At 36.1% G+C, this 22010-nt stretch overlaps 1 protein-coding gene across 4 annotated transcripts in view; it reads left to right on the forward strand.

Annotated features, from left to right (window-relative positions):
• RTN4 (reticulon 4) overlaps positions 1-22010 on the forward strand; it is a 65475-nt gene that overhangs the window by 39988 nt on the left and 3477 nt on the right. For all 4 annotated transcript variants that reach the window (XM_028103993.2, XM_028103996.2, XM_028103994.2 and 1 more), the window contains 2 exons: positions 11840-12047; positions 16247-16385. In XM_028103993.2, coding sequence (XP_027959794.1) covers positions 11840-12047; positions 16247-16385 — 347 coding nt within the window. The remainder of the gene's footprint in view (positions 1-11839; positions 12048-16246; positions 16386-22010) is intronic.

Here is a 22010-nt window from a genome sequence, read left to right on the forward strand (position 1 = left end):
AGAATATTTACATTAGCCTACAATGGGGCAAAATAATCTAACACAAAGCCTCTTTTGTAATAAAGTATTGACTGTCTATGTAATTTATTGAATACTATACTGAAAGTGAAAAACAGAATGGTTTTATAAGTTGTCTCGTGATCACGTGGCTGACTGGGAGCTGCCGCTCGTGGCCATTGCCCAGCCTCGTGAGAGTAGCGTCCCATGTGCCACTAGCCAAGGGAGAGATCAAAATTCAAAGTATGAGATCTACTAAATACGTACTGCTTTCGCACCATCCTAAAGTCGAACCATCTAAGTTATGGGCTGTCTGTATAAATATAATTAGTTTACCTAATATTGAAGTTAATTCTCTTTCTTTGTACTAATAATTTGCTTTGAGCCCCTCCCCATTCCAGTCTATTAAGCTTTTCAAGTTTCTAGAGTTACAGAACAGTATGTTTTCCGTTTAGTTCTTATTAGTAGAAAATAGGATTTTGAGCAGTGATTTCCTATTTCTAAGGTTTGGTTCCTATTTCTTGTGATGTAATGCTTGGATGCCAACAAGAAATAAAATTTAAACCATAGTAAATTATGCATTGAACCAGTGTCTGTTCTAATTTCATATTTACATTTGTGTACATCTTGATCAGTTCTAGTAATTTAAAATAAATAACTGCATGCTTACCAAAATTTACTGGAACTAACTAACAGGCTTTTTATAGGAAGAGTCCTTATTTTGACATCCTTTACAACTAAAGATTATTCACATTGGCACAGGTAGGGAGAATCATTGGTTAGGAATATATATATTTAACATGCTGAAAGCTTTTATTTAGCTTTACCTTAGAGAAAATGGAATTAGCTATATAAATTTTCCTGTGGAAGGAAAATTATTGTGGTTTAGAGAAATTGGAAGTGGGAAATTAGAATTATTTTCTGCTGTATTTTTTGCCTTCTAATAAAGCTAGAAATAGAATGTGAGATTAAAGGAAGTATGAAAGCCACATGAACTAATTAAATTGGTGAATTTAACTTAACAAATGAGGCCTGTATGAGTACTGATGCACTCCTTTAAATACAAAAATGTGGTATGATGGAGAAAGTGAGGCTTTTGTGGTCAGACCAGAATTTCAACCCGTGACCCTACATAGTTTATTTATTTATTTATTTATTTTTTATTTATTTTTTAAACATTTTATTTATTTATTTGAGAGAGAGAATGAGATAGAGAGCATGAGAGGGGAGAGGGTCAGAGGGAGAAGCAGACTCCCTGCTGAGCAGGGAGCCCGATGCGGGACCCGATCCCGGGACTCCGGGATCATGACCTGAGCCGAAGGCAGTCGCTCAACCAACTGAGCCACCCAGGCGCCCCCTACATAGTTTATTTAATAATACTTCTAGGCCTCAATATGCAAAGTACTCAGGACAGTTCCTTGTTCAGATTAGGGGATTACTAAATTATAGAAAAGGCAACTATAGAATTTATGCTGATTTTACCTAAAATGTTTTTTCCTCAGATGTGTGGTGGTAGAAATTGGCCAATGCATTGTAATGTTGTTGAAAGTAAAACAGGAAAGATTTAGTGATAAAAGAGACAAAGACCCAAAATTGTGCGTGATCTTTCAGGAAACTCAAGTTATAGGAAGAGGAGATGGCCAAGAGAGACGCCAGTATTTTTTGCCAACTGTTTGGTTGAGATACTTTGTAGCAGTTGTAGGTATCCATCAACCTGAACCTTGCTCACTGAAACCAAATTAGCAGTGCTTTCAGAGAAAGTTGAATTCATATTTCAAGAAATCCGGGCTTAGTGAAGCATTGCATTTAATATTTGATTGCCCTGCTTGACTTTGTCTTTTATGATACTACCTTTATTTAGTGTGTGTAGTTCACCAAGCATTTCCATTGTGTGAAATTTCTTTTCAGCTTCAACTAACTACTTAGTTTGGTATCCGTTTTCTAATTTTTTATACAGGGGGAAACTAGGTTAAGTGATCTAGTCTGGGTCATACTGCTGGTAAATTGAAGGAAGAAATAGGACTCACGCCCCTCTTAACTGTCTTTGCTGGAAGAGTTAAGTTCCCATTCTATACAGATCTTTTTCTGGACGTTCTACCTGTCACTTAACTAGCTTGGTGAGTGCTTACTGGGTAGAGGTGAGAGCTTACTATGTAGGGTTAAATGATCAGCTCTAAATTCTAGTCACTTTCCTGGCCATTGAGAAGAATTTAAGGATTATGATTCCCAATAAATACATAATTACCTATTTAAAGATTATGGTCCTGAAAAATAACATTTTATTATCATTCTAATGTATACTTGTTTATTAATTTCCCATCTTACTGCCTGACTAAAGAAAACTTAATATTTGCTTTTGCTTAGGAAGTAATTATTGTCCTGCCAGCCATTCCCTGACCTACCAGTATTTTTAGGACCCACTAGTTCAACTTTTTCCCCCTAGACAAAAGATTTTAAAATTGAAACCTGACTTGAGGCTATTCAAGGAAGAGCTTCAGTAAGAATTTGATTTGAGGCAAAATGTAATTGGATGACTTTTGCATGTAAGGCATGCACGGTAGCACTATTTTTAGTTATGACAGATGACATTTTATGATTACCAAGTGTAGGCAACTTTTCTTACTCTATATTGGGCCAGAAGTTTTTATTTTGAAGAAAAGATGGTAGTGTACAGAGTTGTTTTCAAATTAAAATTTTAGTTTGATAAGGATGCTGCTCTGAACACTGCACAAAACACAGAATAAAAAATTTTCAGATTTTTATTTTGAAAATAAAAATGGGCACCACTGCGGGGAGTAAATCACTTTTTTCTAAATGACCAGAATTTATTTAAATGGATCAGCATTATTTTAGTACAATAGTCCGTAAGCATTTCCCACAGTTATGAGAGGACAGCAGTGTTAAAATAATCTCAGATCTTTAAAAGGATATTTCATGAATATTTTATAAAAGACTAAAGTTAATGCTACCGTAGGTTACCTTGCATGATTAACACTTTAGTTTTCAGTATAGGAGAGTTGAGGAACCATGAAACATTAATAAGCTTTTCTTGTACAAGCCGTTTGTGTTAATTTTATTATCTCAAGAATAAAGAGGCCATTAAAGTCTATTCATAAACAGAACTAGTAATTACAGAAGAACCCCAAGTTAGCATTTTAGTGACCCTATATTTCTTAAAGATGTCCTTTATTTTAATTTGAAAATGGTATAGTTTTAAATTTAAATGTTTCTGTTCCTAAGAATAATCTGGCCACTGTTTAGACAATGCAGCAAATCTTAATGAAGCAGGTAATGGGAGTATAAAGATGAAAGGCTTTCATCAGTCCTTCAGGGTGTAGTAAGAAGAGACAAGGCTGTGAACCGATATTTACTGTTTTATAAGTTATCTGAAAGCATTGCTATTTGTTACTAAGTGTAGATATCTGAAAATAGTTTAAATAAAACTAATGTGAAATCCAAAGCACAGAAAAATTTTTTGAATAAATTAGTACATGCCTACAACTTGCATAAAGTATGCATCCATTCTAATCTATCAGTAATATTTATTGAAAGTTTATCTGTGGGTATGGTAGATAATAATAAGGCAACATGACTCTTGCGGGGTTTACAGCCTAGTAGAGAAACATGTTAAAAACAAGAATTTTTTTTAGATTACTTTTAAATTTTTTTAGGTGTACAGTTCATTGATTTTTAGTATATTCATAGAATTATGCAACCATCATCATTATCTAATTCCAGGACATTTTTATCCACACCCCCCAAAACTCCATACCCATTAGCAGTCACTCCTCATCTCTACTCCTCCCAGCCCCTAACAACCACTAATCTACTTTCTGTCTCTGTAGAGTCACCTGTTCTTAGACATCACATATAGAGAGAATCATACAATGTTTGACCTTTTGTGTCTGGCTTCTTTCATTTAGCATCGTGTTTTCAAGGTTTATCCGTGTTGTACCATATATCAGTGCTTCATTCCATTTTATGGACCAGTAATATTTCATTGTATGGATATACTGTATTTTGTTTATCCATTCATCAATTTTTGAACATTTGGGGTTGTTTCCTCTTTTTTGGTTGTTATATATAATAATGCTGCTCTGAACTTAAGTTTTTGTGTGAACACAGGTTTTCTAGTCTTCTGGCTGGAAATTCCTAAGAGTAGAATTGCTATGTTGTGTGGTAGATCTGTCAACTTTTTGGGGAATTGCCATACTGTTTTTCACAGTGACTGAATTTTACATTTCCATCAGCAATGTAAGAGGGTCCCAATCTTTTCACTTCCTGTCAACACTTGCTATGGACCCTCTTTTTAATATTAGCCATTCTAGTGGGTCTGAAGTGGTATCTGATTATGGTTTTGGTTTACATTTCTCTAGTAACTAATGATGTGGAGCATCTTTTCATTGCGTATTGGCCATTTGTATATATTCTTGGAGAAATGTCTATTCAAACCCTTTTCCCATTTTTAATTGCCTTGTCTTTTTACTGTTGTAAGAGTTTTTAATATACTATGAATACAAGTCTCCTATCAGATGGTTGATTTGTGAATATTTTCTCCCATTCTGTGGGCTGTCTTCTTAATCTTTTGATAGTGTTTTTTGAAGCACAAAATTTTTCATTTTAATTTTGATGAGGTCTAATTTTTTTCTCTTACTGAATGTGCTTTTGATGTCTTATCAAAGAAACTGCTGCCTGATCTAAAGTCATGAAGATGTGCACCTGAATTTTTTTCTTCTAAGAGTTCTATAGTTTAAGTTTTTCAGGTCTGTGATTCATTTTGAGTTAGTTTTTACATATGGTGGAAGGTAGGAGTCCAACTTCATTTATTTTGCAGTTGTATACCCTGTTGTCCCAGCACCATTTGTGAAAAATTTCCCTCCATTGAATTGTCTTGACACCCTTGTTGAAATCAACTGTGAATGTGTTTATTTCTGTATTGTTAATTTTATTCCATTGATCCATTGATCTGTCGTCCATCCTGTGCAACTACCAGACTGCCTTGATTATTGTAGCTTTGTAGGAAGTTTTGGAAAAAGTAAGTATGATTTCTCCATGTTTGTGGTTCTTTTTCAAGATTGTTTTGGCTATTCTGGATACCTTGTGTTTTTCCATACAAAGTCTACAATTGGCTTGTCAATTTCTGTTAAAGGCAGCTAGGGTTTTGGTAGAGATTGTATTGTATGTAGATCAGTTTGAGGGGTATTACCATCTTAATAATCCTTCTAATCCATAAACACAGTCTTTTTTTTTTTTAAGATTTTTTTTATTTGACAGAGAGAGACACAGCGAGAGAGGGAACACAAGCAGGGGGAGTGGGAGAGGGAGAAGCAGGCCTCCCGTGGAGCAGAGAGCCTGATGCGGGGCTCCATCCTGAACCAAAGGCAGACGCTCAACTGAGCCACCCAGGCGCCCCACAAGATGTCTTTTCCATTTATTTCTTTAATTTCTTTCAACAATATTTTTGTGGTTTTTAGTTTCTAAGTCTTGGGGGTTTTTTCACTTTGTTTTTAAGTATTCTTTTTGATGTTATTTTAAGTGGAATTTTTTTCTTAATTCATTGTCAGACTGTTCATTGCTTTTATAGAAATAAGATGGCTTTTTGTATATTAATTTAATCTTCTGTCCTGCAACCTTTCTGGACTTATTTTAGTAGCTGTTTTGTGGATTCCTTGGATCTTATATACACAAGATCATGTTATCTGCAAATAGAGATAGTTTAATTTCTTCCTTTATGATCAGGATGTCTTTTATTTCCTTTTTTGCCTAGTTGCTCTACCTCCTACCTCCAGGACAGTGTTGATTAGTGGAGAGGGTGGGTATCTTTGTCTTGTTCCTGGCCTTAGGGGAAAAGCTTTCAGCATTAAGCATGATGTTAGCTGTGGGTTTTTTGTGTACCCTTTCTCAGCCAGAAGATATTCTTTCTATTACTAGTTTGTTGAGAGTTTTTATAATGAAAGGGTGTTGGGTTTTGTCAGATGCTTTTTCTGTGACTATTGTGATGATCATGCAGTTTTTCACCTTAATTCTATTAATATGGTGTGTTATATTGACTGGTTTTCATATGTTGAGCCAATTTTGCATTTCTGAGATAAATACCACTTGGCCATGGTATCTAATGCTTTTTATGTGTTGCTGGATCCAGTTTGCTTGTATTTTGTTGAGGGTTATTGTGTCTGTATTAATAAGGGATATTGGTTTGTAGTTTTCTTGCGATGTCTTTGCCTGATTTTGATAGCAGGATTGAATATCTAAATTAATTAATGGGTATAAATCTCTTGATGAATATTAGAAGCCACAGCATTTGAATATATTTCTCAGGATTTTATTAAAACTTAATGACTACTCCCCTCTAATTGAGAATAAACAATCCTGGAATCTTCCAAAATTTCTTCATTAAAACCAGTTTAATGAATCTGAGAGACTAGAAATATTAGACTGTTAAGGTGGCAACCCTGTTGCTAATATTTTTATAATGTAATATTTTTCCATCCTTGCAGCTTCATTAACAATCTTAAATTTCTTTACATAAAAATACTGAAATCCTTCTATATTTTGCACAGTGACTCTGGTAACAGTGCAGATTGCCTCTCAGACCTTCCTGTTCTGGCATATATTCGTTTTGTCCTGTGAATGACCTACATTACCTAGTTGTCTTATCTCTCCTGCTCTTCCCTTTATTCCTCCTGAGTGCTTTAAGCTCTGTGGCTCCACCAGAGCATTCCTAAGGCTTGTTTCAACAAGGCTTTCAAGATACCTGCTTTGAGTATTCTTATATAGCTTTTGCATATGTTTATGTAATATGTATAGCTTACATTTGTGATTTTCAGAGCTCTTCCATTTATTGAAAAGACCTTACTCTTAGGAATCATATGAAAGGCAGAAAGAAATAGTAGGTTAGGGTTTACTGTACCGTCGTGCAGTTAAGTTTATTTTAGGCTGTGATCACTGAATACTACTGGACCTTGTATATGGATATTCCTGTATCGTCAACTTTGGGGAAATTGAGTTGGTTCAACCCAAAGCACCAGAGTTACCAACTTAGTTATATACTGTTAAAATTTAACTATCACCTGGATTTAAATATTTATTAAGCTAGCATACATTATATTCTCCCCATAGGAAAACCTATTGGGAAACCACACTTGTGTTATAAGGTTCTTTAGCGATATCGAACAGGAATGGAAAGGGTGAATTTTTTTTTAAGTTTAATAGTAATTCATGTTTGCCATGAAGGAGGGTGGGAGACAGTTTCAAATGGCATTGAAAGAAATAAAGAAGCAAGTTAAACTCATCTATTACCCTTACTACCCAGAGGTACAAACTGTGTTTACTAGATATCCTTTCAGACTTCATTGTTATCCTAAGTTTTTAAAATCTGACTATATGAATCTTTTTGTAACATTTTGTTTTTATTTATCAATACGGACATGTTTCTTTGGTAATAGAGATCTGCATCACTGTCCTTACTGGCTACATAGTGTTCTTTTGCATGGATATACTTTCTAATTTTACTTAATTAGATTCACATAGCTTTTAAAAGATGTTATTTTCACAACTTGATTATAGTTTTCAACTGTGGGAAAATAGCCTCAGGTATATTGGAATAGAGCTCTTTCCTCCTTTTTGGATTTAACTGTAGGTTAAGTATTCACATTAAAATTTGTGTCTCATTAATTAACCTATCTTGTTAGTTTTACCTTGACTCTCTTGGCCTTTGTGATTCATCTCACATATGGTGATTACCTGCCAACACTCTGCCTATTCATTATGCATGCAAATGTGTGACATTTTGAAGAACATTAATGTGCTGAACCTTCAGTTTGGCATCATACATGGGGCATATGAGTTTTATCAATAGGAAGCCTGTGTTGAAATCCATGCTCTATCACTTAGTAATTAAGTGATCTGAGTCCAGTCATGTAAGAGCTGGTTCTCACTTTCTTGTCTGAAAGCTGGCCTCTTAGGGTTTTAATAATTGAAAGAGATAATGTTATATAGTCTATAAACAGTATTTGGCACAATGTGAGTACCTGGTAAATACTGACTCAGGAAATAAAGGGAGGTGTGGAGAATGTAGATCAGCAAACTGGAAAAGATTTCTGAAACATCTGTCAGGATTAAAAGGTGTGTAGCTTCTCAGTCTTTTTTTTCTTTTCTTTTTAAGCTTCTGTCATACTGTGACCATAATGATATAATTTATAATTGCTTGAAAAACTGTAGGAATATGAATTTTTGTTTTCCTAAAGTTTTGATAATGTTTGACACTTAAAAAAAGAAAGCGTTTTTTAGTAAGGTTCATTTCAAAAGACTGGTATGATTTAAGCCCTTCTCCCCTTAAAAAAATCTAGAACTAAAAAGGAAGATATTTTAAAATTTGTATTTGGCACAGATAATACAGCAATAAAATCTCATTAATACAGATCCACTGATTGGGAATTTGAATGCAGGACTGATTGTGTATCTTTGTACTGACTGTGTGTTAGTTTCTGAAGGGGAAGGAAAAATCATTTATCTAATGCCCTGATTACTGATGATAAAACTGAGGTCCAGAGAAGTTGGGAGCCTCATCTAGAGTTTTACAGTTGCAGAGCCAGTACTAGGTTGTGGGTCTCTTGAATCCTAGCCACTGGAAATTTCTTCTACCATATCTATATAGAAATCATAGACCAGTTATAAATAATTCTTATCTAGTCATTGAAACTGTCCAGACAATAACTCTTAGGTAATTAGGTTAGTCATCAAGTCTGAAGTCATTTCTTTTATAATCAGGTTTTATTGGATGGTTTTTAATGATGGTAAGGAATAGAGAAATATCTGCATTTATTTTAATTTATTACCAGTAGTGATTTCAAAGGTTAATAAATGTTTTGGAGCACTTAGAGAACCATACATTTTTAAAGGCAGCATTTGTTCATGTAAAAATATGAGGTGTACTTTACTTTGCTGATTCTTCTAGGTTATCGACTTTTTGTTCTGTATTAGTGAAATCTTAGATAAGTTTGAAAATCCTTTTCCACGTGGCTTCTAAAGTACCATGTTTATAACAGCAATATGATTTATTAACTTGCAAGTTAATCATGAGGTTGAAATTTTCTTTTCTTTTTCTTTATATTTAATATCTTGATAAGAATGGTGATAGTGACTGTGATGGTGTTCATAATAACAACAACAAATAACAGCCCTGACATTTATTAAGAATTTATTATATGCTGTGCACTGTATTAAATGCATTATATTTGTTATCTTATTAAAGAAAAATTTTGTTAATTCATTTTCTCAATCCTCATAGTATCTCAATAGGATCATTCCTGTTTGCAATACACATTCTATAGATACGGAAACTGAGGTACAGAGAGATTTAGTGACTTGCTTGAGGTCACATAGCGAGTAAGTTATGGAGCCAGTTGTTGAGTGTAGGTGACCCAACACCAGACTCTTAGGTGCTTTGTTTGGAGCAGGCGGGAGCCTCACAGGAAGGAATTATGTTACCAAGAGCAATCTTTATCATTGCATCCCCCACCCTCTCAGGTACCCTGTTTAAAAAAACAATCAAGGGCGCCTGAGTGGCTCAGTTGGTTGGGCGACTGCCTTCGGCTCAGGTCATGATCCTGGAGTCCTGGGATCGAGTCCCGCATCGGGCTCCCTGCTCGGCAGGGAGTCTGCTTCTCCCTCGGACCCTCCCCCCTCTCATGCTCTCTCTCTCTATCTCATTCTCTCTCTCAAATAAATAAATCTTAAAAAATTTAAAAAAAAACAATCAAAACTTCATTAATTAGGAGAACCATTGCTAGCAGAGACTTATAATGAGACCTGCATCTTTACGTTTTCTAGATCTACCCATTCTTTAGGACCCAGCTCAACTTCTGTGTTTTTCACAGTCTTTAAGTTTTCCTCCAGTCTTTTTCTTTTTCTGAATTCTCATGATGGTGCAACAGTTATTTATAATTTTTTTGTCATTGTTTTTACATGTCACTGTCTTCCTAGAATTGTAGTGTGTTAGAGTTGGACAGGGCCTTAAAGAAAAGTGCACATCCCCATTTTCAGGTTTTTAATTCATTCTACTAGGTTGAGTTTCTTGAATGGTATCAGCTCAATAAATGTTTGCTAAATGTCACAAAACTGTTAGCATCACTTGCTGTCTCTTTATTCAATATGACATTATTCATGATGTCATTTTAATAGCATAGATGCACTACTTCAAGTTCTGGTTATTTCTCAGTTGTGCTATATTGGTACAATAGTAGAAACTAGTTGAATAGAAGAAAACTAAGGTAGATGTTTTAGGCAGGGTTGGAACGAACTTGAGATAGGGGAAAATGTGAATAAAGAATTGAAATTAGAGGTTGAACACAAAACCGTAAATCATAAAATGTTAAATTAATAGCATTTGGGGCACCTGGGTGGCTCAGATGGTTAAGCGTCTGCCTTCGGCTCAGGTCATGATCCCAGGGTCCTAGGATCGAGCCCCGTGTTGGGCTCCCTGCTTGGCGGGGAGCCTGCTTCTCCCTCTCCCTCTCCCTCTCCTTCTACTGGTCCCCCTGCTTGTGCTCTCTTACTCTGTCAAATAAATAAATAAAATCTTAAAAAAAATAGTATTTAAATCAAATCATAGAATAGAATAAGTGTATACTAAATAAATGTTGAGCCCCTGTTATGTGTCAGACACTCTTAACATTTTACATTTCACATACATAGTTTTCCCCGCAGAAGTACCCCTAACAGTAAAGGAAAGTTACATACCTTAGAGAACCTCAAGACCAGAGCAGCCCCTGGAAATGTGGTTTTTCTTTGTTACCTTTCTTATCTTAAAAATTTAACGGGTATTTAAGATTGTACTCAAGAATATGCCCATACTTATGTTACTATAAGGACACTAACCTCCCCCAGTTCCCCAGTTGTTCACAATCCAGAGAGAGACAAATTATGTTTAGCCTGTGAATTCAAGAACCCTTTGGCACACTGTAGAATTCTTAGTGTGTTGTACATAGCTCGACCTTAAGACCGCAGGCCTATGGATATTTGATCGCCACAGGGTCTCTGTGACCATAGGCCAAGAGCAAACTTGCTAAGTTTGGCTTTGTCTGATTCCTTACTATTAATAAACATTATATAAACAGTGTAACAAATTTAGTTTTTCTCGTTTTCTTTGACACCTACATTTTTATAGCATTGTATTTATCTACTCTCAAAGAGAAGTAGCTTTTCAGGTAATCTAAAGGCTGTTTCCCTTTGTCTTTGGCTTTGTAGGAAATTTTTGTTTTAATGATAGCCAGGTTAGATTATAGTTTCATTATGTTTCTCGAAGAGAGATCTCTTAAAAGCAGAGCTGTAGAACTCCTATGTGTAGTTTTTCATAGTTTTATTGCTTAACATTTTTTTGAATCAGTGGTTTTTCTGCGAATAAATATGTTTTTACATTTTTGAAGTATCATTTCGGTGAGTGTGTGTTGAGATTTTTTTATATTATTTGTATTTATATCATGCAATGAACGAAGTTGAAAGCCCTCAAGATGATTTTTAAGAAAATTGTTTTGGATTAGAAGTCTGCTATACTGGGCTTGAGAGATTGAACAATCTTGTATAGCCAGACTGATTTGGACATGAAGGAAACAGATTTTCATGAGGGGAAATTTATGGTAAATAGATGCAGGTCTGATTCTAATTTACAGTTTAGAATGGGTTTAAAATGCAGCTTACGAAGTTAATCTTTCTGTAACACTTTAGGTTTTGGTTTTACCTTAGAGACATTTTTTTTTTTGTAGGTGGAGCAAATATAAATGTGCCAAATCCAAATGGATAAAATAATGTTCTAATTTCAGATTTCTCCTTTTCTCATTTTTAGTGGCTGACCTCCTCTACTGGAGAGACATGAAGAAGACGGGAGTAGTGTTTGGTGCCAGCTTATTCCTGCTGCTCTCACTGACAGTATTCAGCATTGTGAGTGTAACGGCCTACATTGTCTTGGCCCTGCTCTCTGTGACTATCAGCTTTAGGATATATAAGGGTGTGATCCAAGCTATCCAGAAATCAGATGAAGGCCACCCATTCAGGTGAGATGTCTGGAAAACAAGGCACACACTGGCAATGCCATAAACAGGATTAGTATTAAGACTTCATTCTATAGAGTTACAGGCATGCATTTTTTTACTGCTTAAAGATAATTGCAGATTTTTGCTAAAAAGCTATACCAAAAGCATCCGCTTTTGAGATTTTTTAGATTAAAGGTCATTTCATGGGCTCATGATGGAAAAATACTGCGTTTGTGTGTCGTTAGCCTAACTCGACTATGTGTTAGTAATATTTGTGGAAACTAGGTATTGGTTATCTAATTTCACTTTAATGGGAACTATATCTTTTTAACATGGTTAGGATTGGTGAAAGTTCTGTTTTCTTTATTGCTTGCTTTTTATACTGATATTTGAAATACCTTTCTTACCACTAGTATGTGCATGTTTTCCTAGAATGCCAACTTGTCATGCCCGTGTGTTCTCTTGCCCTTCCTTCTCTGTCTCGTTTCCTCTTGTTCCCTGACGCATACTTTTGTATTGTCTTGTTATCCTTTGATGAGCGTCTGTATGGCCACTCCTTATCTCGAAACAATCATCTTCTGCCCTTAACTTTTATGAGTACACTGTCACATCACATATCTAATTGGTAATGGGACATACCTCAGTTTGGGTCTTCTGCCCTAACTTCAGACTCAGCATGTATTTTCTCCCAGTTTTAAAAAAATGGAGATATAATGCATGTATTATAAAATTCAGTGGTTTTTAGTATGTTCTCAGAATTGTACAGTCATCACCATCTAACTCCAGGTATTCTCATCACACCAAAAAGACATTTTCTACCCATTGGTAGTTATTTCCCACCCACTCCCTGACAACCACTAACTTATCATGTCTGTAAGTGAACATTTTTTCTCAAACTTGTCAATTTCTATCAGTAACACCACTACTATCCTCATTTCAGGCTCCCAGTTTTGATGTTACCTTTTTTCCCAACTCATGTAAAGAAGATAAGTTGTGTTGTTTTCTCCTGCTTCCTCAGTGTAGACCACAAGTTCATGAAACTATAGTCAGGGACCAAATCCAGTCTGCTGCCTGCTTTTGTAAATAAAGTTTTATTAGAACACAGGCATACTCATTTAGCTGTTTTCATCATGCTGTAATAGCAGAGTTAAGTAGTTGTGACAGAGACTACATGGTCTTCACAGCCTAAAATACTTCCTCCTCACCCTTTACAGAAAAAGTTTGTCTACGCTGGCTGGACTTCACTTGTTACCAAATTGGGTTCTGGTTACCTTGGTTTACTTCGGCTTTTATAGATGTTGTCAGATTTTCCTCCGATACTAATTTTATTATATTCTTAGGCATATGGGCTTTCTGTTCACTACAGGATCAAGTCCAAATATCTTTATCTTGTCTCATTCACCCCTTGTAGGGTGTTGTTTGTGCCCATTTGTGCTGCCTTTTTAGCTTCTCAGATGACCTAATCTATTAGACTTTTTATTTGGTTCTGTGTTTGATTTCAAGATATAACTTTTTGAAGAAGGTTTCCCTAACACTGGCTCCAAATGATCTGAGGGTTCATTTCCTATTGCACTAAGTATGGCTTTGAAATGTTCTCTGGTTGTTTTGTGTATAGACATCATTTTTTTCCTCTCAAATAGATTTTGAATATTTTAAAACTATTTTGGCAAGGCAAGTATCTATGTGGGCATGAATGAGTATGTAACTACCGAGAACATTATCTAGTTGATAATGGGTAAATGTAAACATTTTCAGACTTTATAAGAAAAGATCTATTTTGCTTATTGTAAAGATTGGTTATTTATTTTGTTCTCTCTCTTCATATTGGTGAAGTAATGATGCTACATCAGTTTGGGAGAGAGACCAACATTTATGAATGGCTCTTATATCCTTGGCCTTTATGTACAGACGTAATTTTCATAACCGCTCAGTGAGACAGATGGTATTAGCTCGTTCCACAGAGAGGGAAACATACTTGAGTTTCAGTAACTTGAAATTGCAGCTGCAAAATGGCAGAGCTATATCCTCCTATAGAGGAATATGATTTTGAATTAGATATATTGAAATATATAAAAATATTGTCAAGCCAAAACTTCTAAATTAACTACACTATAAATTTTAGACTTTTTTTTTTTTTAATCATTTTAAAGAAGACTTTTGGGGGAGAAATCTAGAGATTTTTCTTATTCCTTATTTCTAGAGCCATTAGACATTCAGCCAACATGCCGGTTTGACCCTATTGGGCAGTTTCTGCGCTACCGAGGGCGGGGCTGTACGGCGTGTACCGACCACCCGCGGGCCCTGGGCCAGCGGCGCTCTGCGGGCATTGCGTTAGTGTGGTGCGCGTGCCAGCTGAATGGGCGTAAATACGCATGGGGCCCCCGGACGGAGAGCGTCGCTTCGGTGCCGGCTGGCCGGGCGCCTTGTCTTCACGGGCGAAAGCCGTACGAAGAAGCAGAATGCCAACTGAAAATTACACCGGCTTCTGCTCTGTGTTTCTCAGAGCTGTACAAATAAATTATTGCTGATTTAAGGGTAGATGTGACTCTTTGATCATTTTTCACTTGATGAGAACAACTTGATCTGTGCTGGTTAATCAATAATAATTGAGTGCTGTGCCATCATAGTAAAGATATGTTCCTGGTCTTTAACAGTTTATACTTTTGTAGGAAAAATATACAAGTATACACGTGTCCATATTCCAAGGCTGGCTATGGTCAATGCTATAATAATACCACAAAAGAAAGCATTATTAGAATTGCATAATAGGGTCTTAGGGAAGAAAGAGCCAAAGAGGCTTCCCGTATGGGTGGGATTTGAGATGGGCTAACTGAGTGGGTATGCTATGACTAGGGGTGAGAGGAGAGCATTGTGGATTGGGAAAACAGCACGATGGACAAAGGCAGTAAGATTAAAAAATGTTTGATGAATGGCTCATATTTGGCTGCATAGTGAGTAGTGAGAAATCGGTTTGGAAAGATTGAGGAGGGCTCTGGTTGAAAAGTTGGAACCATAGAATTACAGAATGATTGAGCCTGAAGAGATTTAAGAAGGTCTGTTTCTCTAATTTTATAGAGTGGGAACCATGACCCTGAGAAGTCAAATGACTTTGCAAGGTTACACAGCTAGATAGTAGCAGGTCTTCTACTCCTACCTGAGTTCAATCTAAATAGCACTATCTAGGAAAATTTAAATAAAACTAATCTGGCATTGGCTGAAGGAATGGATTAGGATGCAGACAGATTAGCGATTGGTTTGGAGAAAGAATGTTCCAGTTTTTAAATAATGAACACTTAAACTAGAGAGATAGCATAGTGAATAAAAATGAAGAGACATATTTGGGACATACTACAGAAGTAAACTATGGGACAGGGAGTTATGAGAGGACTATTCTTTCCAGTATGAGTAACTAGTGTCCACCAACATCGGAGAGTGATGGAGAGAGGCTGGGTTATAAGGAGCTACTTCCAACGATAGAAAAGAATGCTTAGTATTTCTGAGTTGGTTCTAGTCTATCAAGATAAAATGGCTTCTTTGAAACAGTAACTAATGAAATATTCCTTGCGTTCCTGCACGTGACTTTTCTTCTTCATTACAGTTGTTTTCTTAGAACGGTTCCAGCTGTCTTAGTGTAGATGAGGGCAGCTACGTGGACAGTAACTATTACGTGTTACTAGCATTAGCACCATACTTTTGGCAGCCATTTCCCAATCTGGGCCCCTACATATTGGGCAGTTTCCCCTAAAAGTTAGGCTGAGAGAGTGTAGGATTTGGGAATGAATAGGATCTTTGTTAGGAAAATCTAATGAGACAGCATAATGTCAGCATGAAGAGAAAAAACCAAATCCATAATAATAACTTCCATTTATCGAGTGCTTCTTTGTGCCCACTTGTAGTGAGCACTCTACTCCTTGAATCCTCATGATAGTAACTTTGCAAAGTTAACAGACAAGTAAGCGGCGGAGCTTACGATTCAAGCCCAGCTCAGTCTAACTTCAAAGCAAATGATTTTTTCTGTGCTCATCAGCTGACCCTGTGCATGTCAATGAAATATGCATTGATTGGTGAATTTTTACATTCTGCTTAATTTGGAAACAGTAGGTTTTTATAGTAAAATATTTTATTAATGTCTTCTTTTACAGGTACATGCTTGCTGATTGACAGACATCCGGGGAGAATCACTCTGATCAGTGACCGTTAGGTTGTGTTTTGTTTTCCAGGGCATACTTGGAATCTGAAGTCGCTATATCTGAGGAGTTGGTTCAGAAATACAGTAACTCTGCCCTTGGTCATGTGAACTGCACTATAAAAGAACTCAGACGCCTCTTTTTAGTTGATGATTTAGTTGATTCTCTGAAGGTAAGTTTATTTGCTTTTCATTTTTGATATACCCAGAATTTAATATCAAAAGATAATAAATGATTTGTTATGTTCCAGTTTTTACAGGTTTTAGCTTAAAGTCTCCACATGTCTATAGTCCAAACTTCTTTGTTCTTTCAGATTTTACTATCCTCTATATACAGTCCTATGTGTACACAGTTATGTGTGGAAATACTTGGCAAAAGCTAGAGGAGCATGAAAATGTTAGAGAAGGCCTGATTAAATATTATAAACACCTTTTAAATCTGTTTTGCACAGATACTTGAAAAAAAGATGAAATTTTATGAATAAATTACTTCTCTAAGATGAAGAATTTCATTTTTCTGTTAAATCTCAATTTTTAATTTCTTTGGAAAATTACCTTAGATGCTCAGGGGTTTTTTTTAAAGCAGGTATTTTATTCATGATGAAACTAGCATAAATGAGAAAAATTGAACTTGATAAATTTTTGCCTTGAGTGGCTTTTATATATGTGACCTTTGATTAACAGATGTGGCACATAATGAGGCAGATTTACTTCCTGAAACACTTTATTTTTATGAAATTTTCTTATTTTTTTAAAAAATTCTTTATTCTTAATATTGAAAAAAGACTTGCATTAGAATTATATTTTACTACTTTACTACTTATGGATTAGCAGTACTTTTGAAAAGAAAATTTATTTGAATGGTTTTCTCGAGTAGTGTTTTTTGGCAAACCCAGAGCTCAAGGAAAGCTGCTTGGTGACTTCCACACATGGTGATTCATTCAGGGCTCCGAATAAGGAACAGGTACTTCAACATATTAACACATAGAATGAACTTTGCATTTAGGTCTCAAAATCTGTTGAAGCAAAAGAGTAAGGCAGGCTATATCTTTTTCTCCCTGTGCAATGGTGATGGTATGAAGCATTTGGTAATTCAGTTGCACGTTCTGATAATATACACAAAGAGTCTTCCTTGATAAACCTGGTGGTCCTGTTGCTTGGGAGACTTTAGTTAAACCTTTTCTTGTTTCTTTTTTGTTTCCTGTCCTGGGGTACCTCTAAAGTCAATAAACTTTTTCTTTTTACCTTTTGACCCCCTTTAAAATTAATTCAAATAAAAAATTGACCCCCTTTAATTAAAATTAAATCTTAGTGTCATTGTGTCTGAGTAGTACAGATTCCATCTGTTTGTTTCCACTGAATAAGGGTATTATAGAAACAGGGTGCTTGCTTAAAATGTCTCATTGACAAAAGCTAACAAAAATCTTAACACTCTTGACTCTTTACAAAAATGACTTAGTATTCCCTTTCTATAGGTAGTTCCTTAAGCATTTACCACTCTTACTCCCCCACAGTTTTTGTATATACAGAGTGGTTTTGTTTTTGTTTTTGTTTTTTTTAAAGATAATGATTTCCTTCTGACTCTATTACTTTTTGCCCTTTAGCCATAACAGCCAGTAGAATGATAGATTCTCTCTCCCTAAAGCAAGCAAAAATAGGTTTTTTTCAGTTCATTCTTTTTTTACTTTTTCAATGTAAAGAAGAAACGATTTGCCCTATTAGACTGATTTATTTCCTTATACTTAGAGTCTCAGTCTGTTGAAAGTTTGCTCATAAATAGCCCTGGTGTCTCCAGTTTCCAGATGAATTACTTTGATTTTGTATGATTCATCATTAGGAAGATGGACACCACCCTAAATTCAAGAAAATGCAGTGGAGTCTCATAAGTTTTTAAATGTAGAAAATACACATGGTATCAAGCTCTGTGGTGTATTTAAAATAATAGCTTTTAAACAAAAATTTTCATTGAAAGAGGTTTCTCTGTAACTTGCTATCTTCATAAATTTGGTGCCCTCACATTTACATAATCTACATTTGTCACAGTTACCACTACTTCTATTTGAAACCTTTTTCCTCAGAAAGTGAAAATTTTAGAGCCACTAGTCTTAGCATGTGAAACTTTTTCTTCTTATTACTTTTTTTTGATAGTGATTTAAAAAAATCACATCATTAACTGTGATTTAAAAAAAAAAATAACCAAACTCCAAGGTTCCTGAGGCGTCAGGCCTGCTGAAAAAGCCCTGATGTGACATGGTGGTCATCACTGTGTCTGGCCTAAGTCTCCTTTTGGTGTTTGACTTGGACAAATAAGACATGTTTTACAGATTTCTCCTTTTAAATTCTTGTGTAAAAGTTCCACTTGTTTTGCTCCTTTGCAATTAACTACAAGCTTCTAAGTCCTAGAAAAGATTGCAAGTGTCCACAGATGGAGCAATGATACATTTCCCAAAGGATTAATTTTAGTCAAATATTATGGGCAAAATCTCTGACAAAATATTTCCAATTCTATTTCAAATATTAGTATAAAATTTCACTGCAGCCAAATGTTTTGTCCAGGCCTCAGGATTTGTTTTAAAGGTTCTGTTTCTTAAAGTGGGTTTGTTCTACTGAGTGCCAGACATCAGGTGGGGGGAGGAGAATGAAGGAAAGGAAAGAGGAATGTCCTCTAGTAAAATTAAGTTGCAAAAGCCATGTATATAGCCTTTTCTTGGGAGAGTCTGGTGTACTTTATTAGTCTCTGAAAAGTCAGAAAGAGGCAGGGTAACGTTACTTAATCCAGTGATATCTGTTAACCTTGTCTTAAATAATACCCATGAGTACCAGAAAACTAGTATATGGTAGTTGAGTATATTTAGATCCCGAGTTAAGGTTTAATTCTGTTTCTGTGATTGGTCTTCTGTGTAAGGGATCTTTGATAGGGTTCATTTATTTTAAAACAGTGGTTCTCCGTCTTGGCTGCACACTGGAACCACCTGATAACTGTGAAGGGGGGAAAGAGAAGGAATGGGGGACCCTTCTCCTAAAATTGTGACTTAACTTTTCTGGGGATATTGCTGGGAGAATCACTTTTAAAAGTTGTGGCATTGAGCTATAAACCCCAGCCTATGGTTTTTTCCCCCACTCCCACCTCCCACTCACCACCACCCACACTGTAATAGGCATAGGACAGTCCCTGCTGGGCTCAGCTTTGGAGCTTCTTGAATAAGCCTCCCAGTTTGATTAGAGGGATCCTGCCTTTTGAAACCTCAAATCTCAAGAAAAAAAAAAATTTTATCAGATACCAAGACCAGGTGTTTTAGGCAGAGGTTCTTTTTTTTCTGTAATACAGCTTTGGGTGATAAAGACCAGATTCTGTATGACTGTAGTTCTGTGACTTTCAGTGAAAATGCATGTTAAAATTATAAGAGAATTGCCAGTGATAGTTGCCTGCACATCAGGCAATCCTAATGCTCCAGAATACAACCTTAAATCTGAAAGTGAGCCTAAAAAATCTGAACTCCAGAAATAGCTGACCCAGAAGAATATTAAAATCTAGACTCTGGGCTCTTATGTGGTTATTAACATACACATTTTGACAGTTCCTGCTTTCTCCGGCTCACAAAAAAATTAGAAGGGAAATGGGCTAGGGAAAATGTAGGCAATCAAAGCGATACTAGTGAATGAGGCTGAAGATTTCAAAAAGGGCAAAGCATTTTCTTTAAAAATGCAGGAAATGTTTGAAAATGTCATAATTGCCAGAGTAATGTCTGAAATTCTGTTATGCATCCTTCCTCCATTTTCCTTAAAATGTTGCCCCCGGTTGTTGAGACATCATCTAATAAAAATCTGCAGAGCTTTTTAATTAGGTGTTTGTGATACACAGTTAAAGTTTAATTCCCTATTCCCCCGGGACAAAAGGCCAACAAGACATGGCCCTTGCTCACTTTAAGGATTTATTAGACCTTCCTTTTTGGTCCTTTTTCCTCCTCTCTCGTTATTGCCCAAAGAGAGATGATCTCTGATTTCCGTGTGAATATATGCATTGGCTATAATGTCACAGAATAGTTGCCACATAGCATAGAATTTGTAGGTCCAAAATGCAAGTTGCTTGTTTTGTTTCTTTGAAGTGTTTGTTCTTTGCCTCTGAATGATAGCATGCACAGTCCTGGCAAATACCCACTAATGATGCTTGGTTACTCGGTAGGTGATTTTACTGTACAGCAGAGCACATTGATTCTGGAGTCAGATAAACGGGAGATCACTGTGACCTCTGGTCTGGGAACTTGCTTAATTGTTCTTTGTCTTGGTTTGCTCTTCAATAGGGATAACAATAGTACTTCTGGCATTGTGATGAGATTCACTGACCTAATATATTTGCAAAGAAAAATATGTTGCTTTTATTATATAACGGTTCCAGTAATTGTGCAATTGCTGGATGCATATCATTAACTACCATTCCTTTCTCCTCTCATGCTGCATTCTCTGGAAAACCTTACCTAGCATTTTTGTTAATCCTTAAAAGTGTTAAATTTTCTCCAGATTGCAGTATTTAAAAGTTCTATGATAACACATAAAAATGTGAATTTCTGGTTTCTCTCTTAAAATGGGAAATTTTGGCAATGTTGGCCTGGAATACTTGCATGGCAACAGTCTGTGGAGCTGGGTCATACATGCCTCTGTGAGAAGGAGAATACGTATGTCTGTTTGCCCCAGTCCTTAGTCAAGCTCCTTCGTGAATTTAAGGTGCCTGCCTGGTCCCACAGACATTTGGTCTTCCCTCTGTTCCTTTCTTTGCCTTTGGGTAGTGTAGCTTTTAGGCAGAGTGTCCCCCAAAAGGCAAGTCCAGTGACATTTGGGGACATAAAGGACTCATTTGAGTCCCTTAGATGAGCTAGGTGTGAAGTCTTGGGCTTCTCTCCTTGTGGATTTCGAGTACGGCCTTGTGGGTGACTTAATGACAAATTAGGACTTCTTTTTAGCTTGTGTGTGTTAGTATCTGAATTCTGTCAGGACAAAGGCATCGTTATTGCTAAAGCAATTTCTTCTAAAATATAGAAGGTTGACGCTTTTCCCTTTAGACTTGTGGATGGTGATGGATGAAAACATGAAAATGTTCTATAGCAGACTTGCTTAAGAACCAGAAGTTACAATTAGCTTCTGCAATAGGAGTCTGTAAAACTCTGTGAGAAGGAAAAGGCTTGCTAACTGGAGTCATGCTTCAAACCTTTCTACCATAGCAGTTGCTGAGACCAGGGCAGTATTTAGTTTTTGATTTTCAACTGGCAGGTGTTAGGAATGCTTGACATTTGGTCACCTGAACATTAAATTCAGTTGTAGGGGTAACCAGAGGTTGCTATTTGTAGAACTGACAGTTGGTGGAGGAATCCAATGTGTGTTCCTAACCTACAGTAAATGTGCTTATTAGAGTTTGAACACCTTAATTACTGCTTGGTACTCAGGTCATAGTAGACTAACAGATTTTGTTGAATGAATGACTATATGGAGGAATATATGCTTTAGTTCAAGGGTCTGCAAACTACTGCGCCTGGCTCATGGCCTATTTTGGTATAGCCTGGGAGCTAAGAATGGTTTTTAAATTTTTTAAAGGATAATATTCAAAAAATTTTCAGAGATAACATTCAAAGGATATGTGAGAGACCCGTAAAACCAAACATGGTTATTATCTTACTGTCTTGATAGGAAAGGTTTGCTGATCCCTGCTTTAGGGGATGGAGGTGCTGACTCCAGTCCACGCTCCTTTTCATGTATACCGTGTTGTATGTACCTGACTAATCAGTGTAGACAGTGCCATTGTATTG

Source organism: Eumetopias jubatus, unplaced genomic scaffold (assembly GCF_037043125.1).
Source record: "Eumetopias jubatus isolate StellerSeaLion01/CBP00866 unplaced genomic scaffold, mEumJub1_p1.0 scaffold_9, whole genome shotgun sequence".
Taxonomy (NCBI): Eukaryota; Metazoa; Chordata; class Mammalia; order Carnivora; family Otariidae; genus Eumetopias; species Eumetopias jubatus.